This window comes from Lingula anatina, chromosome 1, assembly GCF_051362555.1.
Source record: "Lingula anatina isolate TDL-2025a chromosome 1, LinAna3.0, whole genome shotgun sequence".
NCBI lineage: Eukaryota > Metazoa > Brachiopoda > Lingulata > Lingulida > Lingulidae > Lingula > Lingula anatina.
In genome coordinates, this window is record NC_141767.1 from 5,149,550 (window position 1) to 5,164,423 (window position 14,874).

General features: G+C 33.9%; 1 protein-coding gene across 8 annotated transcripts in view; it reads right to left on the bottom strand.

The window, feature by feature from the left end:
* Window positions 1-227: 227 nt before the first annotated feature.
* Window positions 228-14,874, bottom strand: part of LOC106175674 (dystrobrevin beta) — a 40,904-nt gene continuing 26,257 nt past the window's right edge. For 6 of the 8 annotated variants that reach the window (XM_013557783.2, XM_013557778.2, XM_013557779.3 and 3 more), the window contains 10 exons: window positions 13,358-13,453; window positions 9,850-9,955; window positions 7,894-7,956; window positions 6,170-6,255; window positions 5,476-5,683; window positions 4,567-4,819; window positions 4,218-4,277; window positions 3,880-4,045; window positions 3,360-3,516; window positions 228-2,276 (listed from right to left, as the gene is read on the bottom strand). In XM_013557783.2, the coding sequence (XP_013413237.2) occupies window positions 2,142-2,276; window positions 3,360-3,516; window positions 3,880-4,045; window positions 4,218-4,277; window positions 4,567-4,819; window positions 5,476-5,683; window positions 6,170-6,255; window positions 7,894-7,956; window positions 9,850-9,955; window positions 13,358-13,453 (1,330 nt within the window). In that variant the 3' untranslated portion in view covers window positions 228-2,141. The remainder of the gene's footprint in view (window positions 2,277-3,359; window positions 3,517-3,879; window positions 4,046-4,217; window positions 4,278-4,566; window positions 4,820-5,475; window positions 5,684-6,169; window positions 6,256-7,893; window positions 7,957-9,849; window positions 9,956-13,357; window positions 13,454-14,874) is intronic. The other 2 variants (XM_013557780.3, XM_013557787.2) reach the window with 1 other exon arrangement.

A 14,874-nucleotide genomic window follows, 5' to 3' on the forward strand; every position in this document is an offset into this window, starting at 1 on the left:
AATAATTTGCAAACAAGATTAAGGACATGGTTTGCAATCAGTTTGGTGGTCTTGGTGGATAGCTTTTATTTACATTTTCTGGGGAGAAACTGTTTTTTCAAAATATTCCAACCTTTAAACTTTAGTTAGAATTGAAAATATCTGAGGATATATTTCCAGACTAAGCAAATGTAATTACAGTAAGAGGAGAAGTTGCACAATTGTAAATTCAAAACCAACTACGTATATCATGTTCATATATAAATTCAATTTATTCACCATCTTTTGCAAAATAATAATAAAGATTCTGGTAAAACTAAACATGATATAACTATGAGAACTAACAAGCAAACATTTTCAAATTAAGAAAAATAGTGCAATTTGACAACAATCGGTAACAAAGAAAAAGCTGCAAATAAGAAAACTTATGTTTATGTTCAAGTCATGAACACTTGCACATAAGTAAGGTAGTATTAAAACTTTACATGCTATTCCACTGAAAACATTTCTGTTATTAAAATCAATATTAATAAGTGCACAATTTAATGTCTAGACTTTCCAATATTTGTTGAGAAGTACTCTTCACAAGCAGAAGAACACTTAAAATGTTCCAGTGTTATTTGATATTGATCAAACAACCTTTCAGTTTTCTGTGGTACGTGTATGTTGGTTAAATGTTTCCAGTTACTTGCTTTGAAGGTAGTACAACTGTACTGTACAGTGAATAACAATGTCTGCTCCTCTCCCTTCACTTTTCTTCTGTTAACCCAGTCAACTGATTGTGGTTCAAATATATAAATCTTCAACTTGCAATAAAAAAAGTCAATTATAATGTAAATACAGAAACGTGTTCTCCAGTTGAACCTTGGGAGAGAGAAAATAATTCACAAATAACATAAAATAGTACCAATGATATATTAACATAGAAAACAACTGATTGTGCCTAGTCTATCACAATATTCACTAATTGGTGATTTACAAAAATAGTTCAAAAGTCATCTCCTGCATATTCACAGCTTTAACAATGATATACCAGCGATATTCTTTATTTGATTATCAACAATTTATTCATTACCCATAGTAAAACGTGCAAAGCAGCATTTAACACTTCTGCGACAGACTAAATTAAAAGCCATTTTTTTATTGGTCCATCAAATGATGGAAATACCTGAACATTTCAAAAGTTTATTTTACTTTGTTTTATGATTTTCAAATAGAACCTATTTAGAAGTCCACTTATAAGTCTAGAGATATTGTGATATTTTGCAAATATCCCTATCAGTAAAAGAAAATAATATATCATCAACTTTTCAGTTGTTCCTACATCTAAAAATTTATCTTTACAAACATCTACTTAATGGTTACTTCCAGTCATTTCTGTACACTAGTAGACAGCAAATTTACACAGATTGCCTCCGTCTCTCCTGAATAATACTGACCTGCAAGATGAGCATAGAGGGGTTATCACAAACTTTCCAAGACTTTGAGACGTGAACAGTTCTTCCACTTAAAGGAACAACCTCCTATGAAATAAGGTGTGGATCTAATTATCCCTACAGACAAGCATGGGTACTTCTGCAGTTCACTGAATACTTGAGAAAAAGGGATGAAGTTCAGTGTGTTCAGCATTCTGGTTCCAGAAAGTAAATCAGAAGGCACACATTAAATACGATATCCAGAGATATTTACACATTTTGCAGTTAGGTTTGGACAGTATCCTTGACTATCTGTGTACCAATCCAATTCTCTTTAAAAATAAATCAATTACATTGCATTATTGTAAACAAATCATACCTAAACAAATATCTACTTTTTGTAAGCCTTTGGCACGCTACAGGTCTTGTGACAAAATGAGGAACATCTATCACGCTTTGCATATCTTACAATGTCAATTTTGTGTATGACAAGATAACTGCTTTTTATAATAATTATCTGGGTAATTACTCTTCAATCAAGTTCTATTTTGAAGTATAGATACTTCTTTAACATGTTCATGATAAATGTGTTGACTCTTGTTAATTTGAATTTGTATCAGTCTTTCATATCCTGATAAATGACTGATCTTGTCTGCTGTATGTGGTGATAGTTTTAATTAATGATTTACTCCACCAATCTGGACCCATTCATCATTCATTCTGTAAATCAGTTCAGTGGTCTTGCTACTATCTATTGACCCATCTTTTCATGGCTTCTTCCCACTCTGCATTACCACCCTCCTCGTCATCCGTCCTGATATACGACTCTGCATCGCTGTGCATATAACTTTCATCTTCACTTTGGTACCTGGGGAATAGCTCCTGCAATGCAGTATGTACTTAATGTTATATATAGACCAAAAATCAGATCATAGCATGCAAAATGGCTATTTCATCAAAATTTCATCTCCGAGAATGTTCAACTTAATGGACATGACTATGAAATATACATCTGCATGTCTATGATACTGGGTAACAAAATGGGTTATCATCTTTGAAAGTCTGTCAAAATATTCTTATGTGTCGGATTACAATGGGGGTGCTTTCATGTGAAAGGAGATAGATTTGTTTTATTATAACGCACAATTATGTGTTTCCAAACAAACACCAGAGAAAAGCTAAAATTGCTCTTCATTGCAAATTTTGATGGGTGAAGAAAACGGGTTGTTGTACATTACCATTGTTTCTGTTTTTAACTTTACTACAAAGTATTATCTCCCATACATGTATACTATATAAATGGTTCAATTTCGGGATTTAAATACTTGAAAAACACTGTTTTTCATAAAACAACAATGTGTAAATAAATCCTGTCATTTAATTTAATTTAATCACAAATGTTATGACCCAATCATGATTAATTTCCTCCAGACTCGCGCGACAGCGAAACCACAGCTAGCATGTAGTTTCATTTCCCCATTCAGACTTGGCCCAGGGACTTAGCGTAAATAGTGGAAATTTCCACATATGACATAATGAATATTAAGTGAGACTAATTAAATTAGCTATATCTTGTCCCTACTTTTTGGTGTGTAACTCACGAAAAACAATTTCATATCATTGCTGTTTAACCACCGATTCAGGATCGCAGCATGCTTTCCCAACTCTGTGAAGTTAAATGTACTCTTCCCTGATAATTTTTTATGTTTTTAATGTTACATTTTCCAAACTTTATGAATATAAAGCAAAATACATTGCATGTTCTTAGCGGAAAGCATGTTCACAAGATCAGCACCACGTTGGAATTTTGATGCCAATGTCCCAATGTTGTTACCCAGTATTATGGACGTGCAGATATAAAAATGATCAGTCACTCCTAGCCATGTTATTAAACAAAGTAAAACTGTATTGTTTAAGTTTCTCTGTATATCATAAAAAATACAAAAAATGGTGCAATTTACATACTTTTGGATCTTGGTCATACAGTTCTGCATCTTCATTTTCCGTATTGACATTACTCTCATCATCTGTCCTTATATAAGACTCTCCGTCATCTGTGTTAAGACCCACACTTTCATCATCAGTCCTCACGTATGACTCCCCATCATCTGTTGGAATATAGCTGTTGAAAAAGAAGAGATGAAATGGATTTGAATAGAGAAAAGCTAATATTACTATTATTCATATTGATTATAATGTAAATCAAGCATTTAAATAAAACTAATTAAAAAATAAAACATTATTAACTGTTTGTTTAAAATTGAAAGGACCATAAATGATCTTACAATTTTCTTTTTAATACAGTATAAAATTACTTGCACATGAGAAGATGGTGATTATTTTTGTAACTTTCCAATCAGATTGATATATCAAATGATTCTCTTTGTAATTTTTTTCACCAAGGCTCACTATTTTTTTTTGTTTCATTAAATATATCACATCAAAAGTATAACAGAAATCTCCAAAGATAAAAGAGATAACATACTGATCATTCTCTATGTCACCAAGACCGCGATTTAATGGTTTTTCTTTTCTGGCTCGAATTTGCTCAATGAAGGCAGCTTCCTCTCCCAGTCTCCTCTGAACATCTTCCTGCCATCCCATAATTTCATCAGAACTCTCCATGGCAGAACTCTCTCCTGTCTCAAATCCTAAGAAGTAAGTAGAAGAAATTAGAATGGAAACCACATATTGCAGTAGGAACACTTTGGATTTGAAGAGTGATCATTAAATAAATAAGATGAAACATTTTCCACTCTAAACACAAAAATGACTTTTTTCTATGACAGTCATGTAAGATTCAAGAAGCTAAATTCTTCCTACCTCTACTGCACTTTCTATGATTGTCAATATTATCCTCGTCTTCACTGTCACTGGAGGCCTCTGAAAAATAAATACATCATTAATTCTTTACTATCATATTGTAAAAGGGCTAATGCTTACTTATCTTTGATCATTTCACTTCATCATTTCATCAAACTTAATATTCCAAAGTGATATTTTCTTTTTTGAAATTGGTTAGCTGCTTCTACACAAAAATACACATAATAACCATTACCTGATAGTGCACTTAATACATCTCTTATTATTGTATTTTACTAGTACCCTGTCTCAGACTTACTTACATACCAGCTCAAACAAATAAAACAAAGTAGTCACTCATATATCTTACCTGAGTTCAATTCTTTCACAAGGGATGACATGGCATTGGTGACCGAGTCTGCGGCTACCAGCAGGTCATTCCGTAGATTTCTGGCATTACTTGGCACGGCATGGTGCGTGGTACTGAAGGCCTGCCTCACATCTCCACCCACGCCAGTCAATGAGTCCCCAGGGGTGCTGGGAGAACTGGTCTTCACTGCTACTGGAGAGTAGGTTCTGGCCTTGGGGCTGCTTCCCGGAGTGGAACGAGGGGAACCATGATTCTGAAAGTGTAACAGGAATCTTTCACAAGTATGCACTGACACTGAGGGGGAGAAAGTTACACAATTTATATTTTATTTGCTGCATTTCTTGTTCTCAGTGACTAAGAAAAAAACCACTGAGATGAACCTTAACAATAATGGAGAAAAAGAATGACATGCATACCAATTTATGTACATTGATGGAAAACAGTAATCTCCATGGCAATGGGATAAAAATATGTTGATGCTGACTATGACACTAGGGAGTTAATTAGTTTGCACAAGGAACAGGTGCACAAACATAAACTTCTGGGAATTTTCACACTTGTTGCACTTTATTCACTGACATGCAAGCACTGCCTCAGAGTATTTTGTATCTTTATACATAAAATGCCAAACAAACACATTTTCCCAATTACTGGCACAGCCCATCTCTTGTACAGTATTTTAAAGCCAACAATGCCCCATTTTTCATTTGGATTCTTTCAAGAATAAATCACCCATTCTTTCCCATCAAATACACAAATGTGCAGTCAAAATACTTCCAATAATGAAATGACAAGGCTAATGGGATTAAAATACAAGGTAAAATCCTATAACATGAACTACAAAAGCCATTAAATAGATGAACCTTTCTGCTTTAATTTTATCAACTTGTGTCAGAACAAAACTCTCACCTTTAATAACTTCATCAGGCTTTCTAATTGCACCATGAGCTCTCTCCGGCTCTCTTGTAAAGCAGACATGCGTCCCTCTAGCTCGTCCTTGCGCTGTCGTAACAACCTCAGCTCAGCCAGTAAGGTGGGGTTGGCCTGGGCCTCGCTGCTAGCCCTGCCAGCAGCCTCTTGCTCCACCTTCAGTTTCTGGATCTCCCTCATGATCTCCCTGAAATAATACAACACAAACTTCTTCCTCATGTTGTTGTGGTGTCCAAGTAACTGTGTGTTAATTATTGTTGTTGTTGTTGCCATTTTTGCAGTTTTGACAGCTGCTTTTCTGTACGTTATTCTAAGTTTGTTTCCCATTCCATTAGTTCACTTGATTTTTGTAAATAATCAAGCAAATCAAAACACTACTGATACACCTAACATTTTGGACAAGCTTATATAATCAATTTGTTTTGTAAATAATTCCCCACATAAATGGGTTACTGCTCATAATTGTCTATTTAAAATAAATTATAACACAGCATGAATCACTGCTGTAAATGCACACCTGTTCCAGAATACAAGTAGAAACAAGTAGAAACCATGTACATAACTAATAACACCTTTACAACCATTGAGTTTTTACACAAAATAAAAATAATAAATTTCTATCTCTAGCCCTGTTTGATACAATCCTTACTAAAAATGGTGGTAAACTGCTGACCTGTTTTTGGCCTCCAGCTGGGCAATCATGTCTCTCTGCACCTTGCTGGACTCCATGCTGTAGTTCAGTTCCACCGGACTCCGTGCCTACAGTAATACCAGAAACTAAATTGATCGAACTTATTACACAAATTTCAAGATAAAACTAAGACACAATATTCCATGAAAGGGCACAAATAGTGAGCAAAAGCTGCCAAGAACAATCTTTAAGGATGCGACTGTCATTTTCTCTCAACTTCTAACCTCTAATATAACAGAGAAAAGAGTTCCAGTCCGCTATTCAAATGGAATCAGGAAGTCAATTTCTTTGAACACTGCCATACGTCATTATACAACCAATTAAAACACATAGGACCAATTTAGAAGGCAGCTCAAACTGAGATGCCTGAAGATAAAATCAATGAATTTTACAACCATATTCTGTTGCTGGCTATGACTGAAATCCCAAAGTAATAATGCAGCTAACATATATTGTGTGTGATATACTTTTAGTGATATACTGATTACGACTATTGATGATATATCGTGTGTGATATTGTTGATGATATACTGTTTATGACTGTTGTTCAGATATTGTTAGTGATAAGTTTGATGATTAACTGTTTACAACTACTGTGGTTGACATATTGTAAGTGATATTGATGGTATACTGTTTATGACCATTGCTGACATATTGTGTGTGATATTGTTGACGTTATACTGTTTATGACTGTTGCTGACATATTGTGGGTGATAATGTTGATGATATACTGTTTATGACTGTTTCTGACATATTGTGTTGGTGTGAAATGCTGATGGAAATGAAGTTTGATTTCACAGCTGATAAACTGGTTATCATTATTAATATATGCAGCTTACTGACAGACAGAACATTATGACCATTCATCCATCATTCAATACATACATTAACACAGTCACGAATTTCATTTCAAGATGTTCACAGATGCAAGAAAATAGGTCTCTTCATTATCTTCTAACAGCCATAATTTATCAGATATGCTTTGCAATTGTTACTAAGCAATGAGAGTATATATCAGGATGTATTTTTAATGGAAAATAGCAAAACATAAGCAAAAGAGAGATTACTGTGAGTTATCACTGCCCCTGTCATTTACTAGATCAGAGTACTTCAACAGCAAAAATCTAGACTTTAAACAATCTCTGCAGGTTACGTAATGTATAAAATTTTCATCATAAGTATAATATATAAATATATATTATAAGAAGTAAGAAACACGTATCTGATCCAACAATATCATATATAAGTTTCTAAGTTAGATCTTTACAGAGTGATAAAATCAGGACCTTCAGTCTATCAACAATCATGCACAGCACGAAAAGCACTGACTACTGCCTCAGGAAATGTCTAAATGTTTTCTCAATTAAATGGTGCTCTGACAAAATTAAGTACAAACTTAGAACTACATAAATAAAATTCCCAACATTAAAAGTTTTAGTCTTAACAAAAAAAATATATAAACCATTAATCCATTGCCAATAACTAGATATTTTATATAAATTAAGATAATTTAAATTTATAAGAATTTTCACCTTCAGTAACAGTCTTTGAAGCATTTGAAATGAACGTTACCATTATGGAAGCAACATAAAAATCTATAAATGCAAAGAAAAAAACAAAGAAAAAAGTTCAGACCACCACCTTGAAAGAAATGTTACACTAAGCAACTAAAAACATCACAAAAAAATCATTACACATGCACTTACATCTTGAAGCTGTTGTAAGATCTGGGTGATATTTTGGGACGCATTACTACTGCTACTCGATGGCTACAATAAAGTGACAATAACCTCCATCAATGTCTAAATATACATCAAAAATAAGGAATGGCGTCTCATTACACATGCATTTGCATGTTCAAAGCTTTTATCTCAATGTATGCCAAAAACATCTGAACGCACACCTTTTGAAACATGTATATTCTATTTATCTTTTTATCTTACCCTCAAAACCAACAACCTAAAACGTACATGAATTCTATCTGACAACAAAGAGTACTTTGTTTGCAAAAGCATCATGTACACAAAAAGATTTTTCGCCCAAGTAAACACCAGTGTGCAAGCGCATGGATCCCCCCACCAACAACCACACACATTGATCTCAGTATAGATTCTTACCATAGCAGGTCTGATGAAATCTAACAGGAGGATACTTTTACATAAACTGCCACTCATGACTATCAGCCTTGATGACTACCTGTTCAGTCCAGAATAATTTGTTTTTCTGTGCTCTGCTGTCAGGCTGTGCTTATTAGTACCATTCACTTCAGAAGCCACTCAGTCCCACACTTCCTTCTCTTATTTCCTTTTCATTTGTTAAAACACTCCTTGCCAACACTAACTAGATTAGACAACTGTATAACTGGGCAAGACAATAACAATGATGCTTTGGAGGTGTTTAAGCTTTTGATCTAAAAGGTCAAATGATGCCAAGAGATTTCCTTACATAACTTAAACAAGTTATCTACTGAATCCGACTTCCAATTATCACTTTCAAACACACCATTTCAGAAATCTACTTTGCTATCCATTACTGGAATCTTAACTAGTTTAGTCGATGAAAATTAAGTTTGATGTAATGCTGAGAATGATGAATAAAACTGCATAAATAACACACATATTTCAGTTTTTGAATCACTATAAACAGTTTATGTTTTAATTTTTGGTGATTCATATCATAACATAAAGAACCTTAAATTTGCAATTCAGGATATTGAACAGTAGAACATTGATCTCCCATAAATATTTGAGGGATGAAACTCTTTGGATATTAAAACATTTTATTTTTAGAATTTAAGAATTTATTCAGAAGTGAGCTGTAGCAATTTCTGAATTCTGAACAATGTTTTTAAAATTTGTATTTCTCCTTATCCAGTATACATTATCTATCATAATTACAAAGGATGGCTTTTATTTCAACAAAAAATATGAAAATAATAAATAGTTCACTGTATAACACTGTTAAAAAATACACACACAAACACACAGAAGCACAATTCTAGGCGACAGACACTTTACTCATAATACTAATAAGCAATCCCTGGACACCGTCTTTGGCAAAGACAAGAGACATTAACATGCAACATTGTGTGCAGCTTGTTCAGTTCCAGCTCCCAGAAGATCTGACCACCAGTATGATGTATATAGTAATTAATTGCAGTTATTGGATTTCCCAGTCATTTTGTTTACAACTCAAGACCACTTAGTGAGCCGTTTCCGCATTTAATCTTGTGAATTCTTGGTCATTCCATTTCTATACCTCTAACACTGACATATAACAACATGAACTGAATAAGAACTTATTGCCCTTTTTTTGCTCCTTTCTTGTAGTAAAATATACTATTTTTAATGATTTTAACTTACTATTTTTGGCACATTAAAAAAAACAAACATCTTTTTGATATGAGACCACGCTGCATGTGAGAACATGGCTAAGACTGAGGGCACTTTTTAGTCACTGCCCTCCATTACTTTTCAACCTACCAAACCACATAGGATCAACTAAGCTAAAATTTAAGATAAGATTGCCCTTTTAAGACCACTAAAACTGTACCCACAGGATAGCTGTACCTCATCTAGATCCCTTCTCCACCAACTTTCATCATTTTAAGACAATTATTCTCATTTATACCATTAACTGCAATTGTTTTAATATATACTTACAGCATTACTGGCATCTGCAGCAAGTCTTGCCGCATAGCGTGCTATCAAACGATGTTCATCGTCAATACGACTGGCATCAACACTAGATGAAGCTAGGCGACTGGGACTGAAATAAAGAGAACAGATTACACTTAAACCATTGAACATTTAAGATTACTGGATATCCATTAATTAATACACTTCTAAGACTCTTTGAATATCAACGGAATTGGTATTGAAATCGAGCAATATAAAGTTTACTTTGATGAGGGAATTCCACCAATTTTGAAATTTCAGCGTAATATAGTCCATTCATAAATCACCATTTAGTCCTTAACTTCAGTTATCAGGCATAATAATAAAAGTAAATTATTCCCTCACAGTGCAGGCAGAGCCTTTAACATCAACTTAAGTATGAGTAATGCGCAATATGTAAGTTATGTTTTAATTCTTAAAGAAAACTACTATATTTCAGCATTACCCGTGACAAACTCACATGCGAATCTCTCTGAGAAGTTATCAGTCATATTGGCAATATCCTTCTGTGAAAAGCTAAATATACATATAACAGGAAAGTCTAAATGGGTTTCCCTCCATTGATTTACCTCATACAAGGATAATCACTTAGGACAATGTTCTCAGCCTACAATATTTATTGTATGACTTTACGCAAGTCTCAGTGAAGTCATCATTATGGAGAAGTATTGGGATTTCACACAGAGTCTTACATTACTGTGTCTGTGGGAGACAGTACGACTCAATTCTGATGTGGTATTAGAATTTGTGGTTTCCCATCATGATATTGGATTTTATGCAGGTAATGCCAAATGCACACAGAAAGAAAAGAGACTAATTCAAGAGTGAAACTTTCCATTAACTTGTAAGATATTGTATATATTTGGTGTGTGTGTTGCTCTTCGTTTTAAAATGAATGCTAATGATCAAATAAATCTTTAATTTCTAAATGAATAGATAGTATAATGATCTTTCAAACAGATCCAATAGAGATAAAGTGATCAAATTCGACTGAATAATTTAGTACAGAATTAAAGTAATGAGTTGCTACTGACTATATTTGTGCTGAAATGGTTTGTTTCAATCTCCTGAATTGCCCTTGCTGTCACTATCAGAAACTTATACCAGACAAAATTACTGTATCGATCTATCCAATGTCCGTGCCTATGGTTTTATATCTAAACCAAGACATGCTTTTTTTCTAAAGCTTCATCTCAGCGTAAGGACACAGGGGCCTCATTTTCTCATTAAATATCCCTCTTATATGATTGGTAGTGCCCTAGACAGCTGACATGGTAGAATATGCTGCAAAAACATGCCAGTACCAGACAGCACTGATGTATTTCTAACATGATATTGTAACACAACCAAAGAAATGTAATCTACTCAATTTTTGAAGGAAACCCACGTATGTTGTTGGAAACAATGTATTTGGCTGAAATACCAAGGAAGATGTAATGTCAGTGCTTTGATGTTGTAGTAGATGTTATGTCATTGCTTTGATTTTGTATCATGCAACAGGAAAACTACTAAAGATATTGTGTATCTGGAAATGTAACAAAAAGAAAAATATCTCTCTCTCTCTCTCTCTTTCTCTCTCTCTCTCTCTCTCTCTCTCTCTCTCTCTCTCTCTCTCTCTCTCTCTCTCTATATATATATATATATGCCATTTCCAAATTAAAAATTGCAATACTCATCCATGCATATATTCATAGAACTGCGACATTCTGTGCATTGTCAAGCACCTGTAAAAGTTAATGAATACAGTATTTTCAAAGCCATGAATGTTTTGTCCAAATGTTTTTGAGATGACACTTCAATTTCAGCCTTTTATGTCATTTATCAACTGCAAGAAAAGGTTATCATCCATATTATCAGGACATGATACCAGAAAGTTTGTGCTGCCAGATAGATCACTGTCACTGCAACTCCTTTTAGCTTAACCATGTTAAAAATGTCTTATTTCTTCTATGTCTCACCAAAAGTGCTATCACATGTAATCACACAAAACGCATTTACAATACAGAAACTGTAAAATGTTTCTGTGCACTGCCAAGAATTGTACAACCACATTCTAATTATGGAATTAGATATTCATTGTAATATACTTTGAACAGATGAAATACAGACACTAGTATAACCATCTCCTTGTCCAACAAATCTTAAAGCACCCAATATAAAACTTACTGCTTGCTTCTCTCCCAGTGTCTAGAAGTATTCCACCTACTATATCTAATTAAGTGAGGAGACTTCTCCCACCTGATGTTGAATTTAATGCAAAATGCATGGAGATGTTGGCCAACTCAGATAACTTTCTCCAATCAACAGTCCCCAGGGTAAAGTAATCAAAGCCTTTATTACAATACATGGTTCTTGGCCCTGTGGGTTTAAGTCAATAGACCCAGGAAGGCATGGTTGCTAATTAGTCTTATGATACATATGCTAGGCACTTTACTTTAAGTTGAGGCCCCATGCATGGATAACTAACAATAAACTCTTCCCTCTGAATACCTGGTGTTTTACAGATAACATTCTTATTCAAGGAAAGGTGTGTCACAGGAAATCTAATCAATACTTTTCAGCATTTTAACAAGTTGATGGCCACAATAAATCTTGACAGATGCAAGGTGATGGGTTTTATCAATCAGATCCTGATACACAGCACTAATAGCACTTCCTTTCCTTGCACTGTACACACATTGGGGTAACCTTCATTTTCAGTGCATCTGTCTTCTTGTCATGAAGGAACAACTTATTTTACTAAATTGTATTGGATGAAAGATGGCATGCTGGGATGATCAAATAACTGTCATAAGCGACCTATTCAAAAAAATGTCACAACATTAAATCATTTTTTTGTGAAACAAATCAATATTGATGGAAGAAAGATGGAAATAAAGATTAACTAAGTTTTGATAACAGGTGTTCTGTTAATTCAGTAAAGAGGTTAGAGTAAATAATATCATTATGTAGCATGCTGTAGAAAGAAATAGGCTACTAATGAGACACACACTGTCAAACAATTGATCTAATAGCAGGAGAGCTTAATTAGACATAATACCCATACATTTTCTTTTACGGCATAGTCTTTTATCAAAATGAAATAGCTGTACTGCTGTTTTGTACAAAAGTAGTTGTAATAAAAAAACTTAATCAATACATTTTAAAATCAATATAACCATAAATAAATAAGTATATAAAAAATAAATAAATAAAAATACAAGAAATAGCCTACTAACAATACAATGATTAGTATAAAACTAATTGTAGTTCCGTATAAAAAGTCAGCGTAACTGTCAGTAGCAGCAGCTTAGTACTACTGTTTCACCCATCAAATAAAGCAGCTTTCCACCATATAACATTTACAATACTGTCTGCTGCAGATATGCCTAATCATACTTCCAACTGACCACACATCTTTTAGATCAAAGATCAAACCAAATGTCAACTTCACCCATCTATATAGCTTCTGAATTGCTCTCACTTTGATCACTGTACTGTCTTCATACATTACCTCTTGTTGACAGAGCTGTTCTCAGAGACATCAATGGACTGCTGGCTCAGAGCTGTCTCTGGGAACCCATTGTGGACTGGAGTGGGCGTGGGCGGACTGCAAATATCAGAAAACAACCTGTCAGGTCGTGAAAAGCTGATACATTAATTACTCAAATGGACTGCAGTGCAATCTGAGCTCCTTTCGGGGAGTTCTTCAGCTTTTATATTAATTAGCATGGAAGTTTGTGTGATGGCAGCATGCTTCTTTCTATATTTTCTCACCAAAGTGGGGTTTCTTTCTGAAAGCAACACTTCGCTATTTTCTTGAACTGTCATTGGCAATTGGATTCAGCTTCTGTACTCTCAAACTCACAAATCAGTTTATTGAAGTTGGCACAAAGCAGCAATTATAAGTGAGTTTTCAAGGATAGCTAATCAATTTTGGAATATTCAGCTTCCATGTCAGCTCTATGATGCGTGTCTATTTCCATACGTGCACTGAAACAAAACAACCTTTCCATCATCTTCTTTCAACTGGAAGTATTTTAAGTTGTTCAAAAATAACATAAGATAATTATGAACAAAATTCACTGTTTTAAGCTGATTGAAAGGAAAAGGATAATTATACATATAAGAAGACTGCAATTATCCTATTCTCTGTATCAATTTTAGTTCATGCAGAAACATCAAAGAAATGCATACAAGTGACTTATGAAACATTTTTTTTCTGTCTAGGCTCAATAATGAATACTAATACACAATTAACATCATTTTCATAACTAGGGGCAGAGCCATCAAGTAAAGTCAGTTAACCAATTGGTTGGGATAAATTGCATCAAATCTAAGTCCTCGTAGACTTTTAAGTAGGCAATTAAATAACAAAGCCAATATCCACCATTAGGGAAATAAGACAGACTATGACTACGACAATTATACATCACCATTTGCCCAGCCCATACAAAACTCAATTTTGAATTGGTTAAAAATTTGATAAGGGTAAATGGGGAAGCCTTTCATATGTTTATATGACTAACTTTTCTAATAAAGATGCCATCACTTTCACTTATTACTTTTTTTATTAGAAACTAGACCAGGAAAATGTAAATAGGCAGGTGCTTCAAACTGTATCTTATTTTCTTGGTTCAACTATTCACTTACAATGTAAATATATTTAATCATATTGTATTTCAAAAAACTACACCACCAGGAAGTTCCTGGTGCACTTGGTAATGGGTAAGATGCATTGTATTTAGAACACCTCAAGGGATTCAGAAATATTGGATTTTTTCTTATTTGCATATTCTAAGAGATTACTTATTGTGCAAAATATTATAAGGAGCCTTGTACTGCCCTGCTGTGACTGTGATTTAAGATCTGAAGTATTGCTGGGATTAAATGTTTCTCAAATGCATTCCATGTCACTATTTACATACCTTTATGTATACATCATTTCACATATCAGGTCATTTTACCATGCACAGTATTAAAATATACATATTGTAAGATTCACAAATCAAATCAGCTAAGAAAGAAATG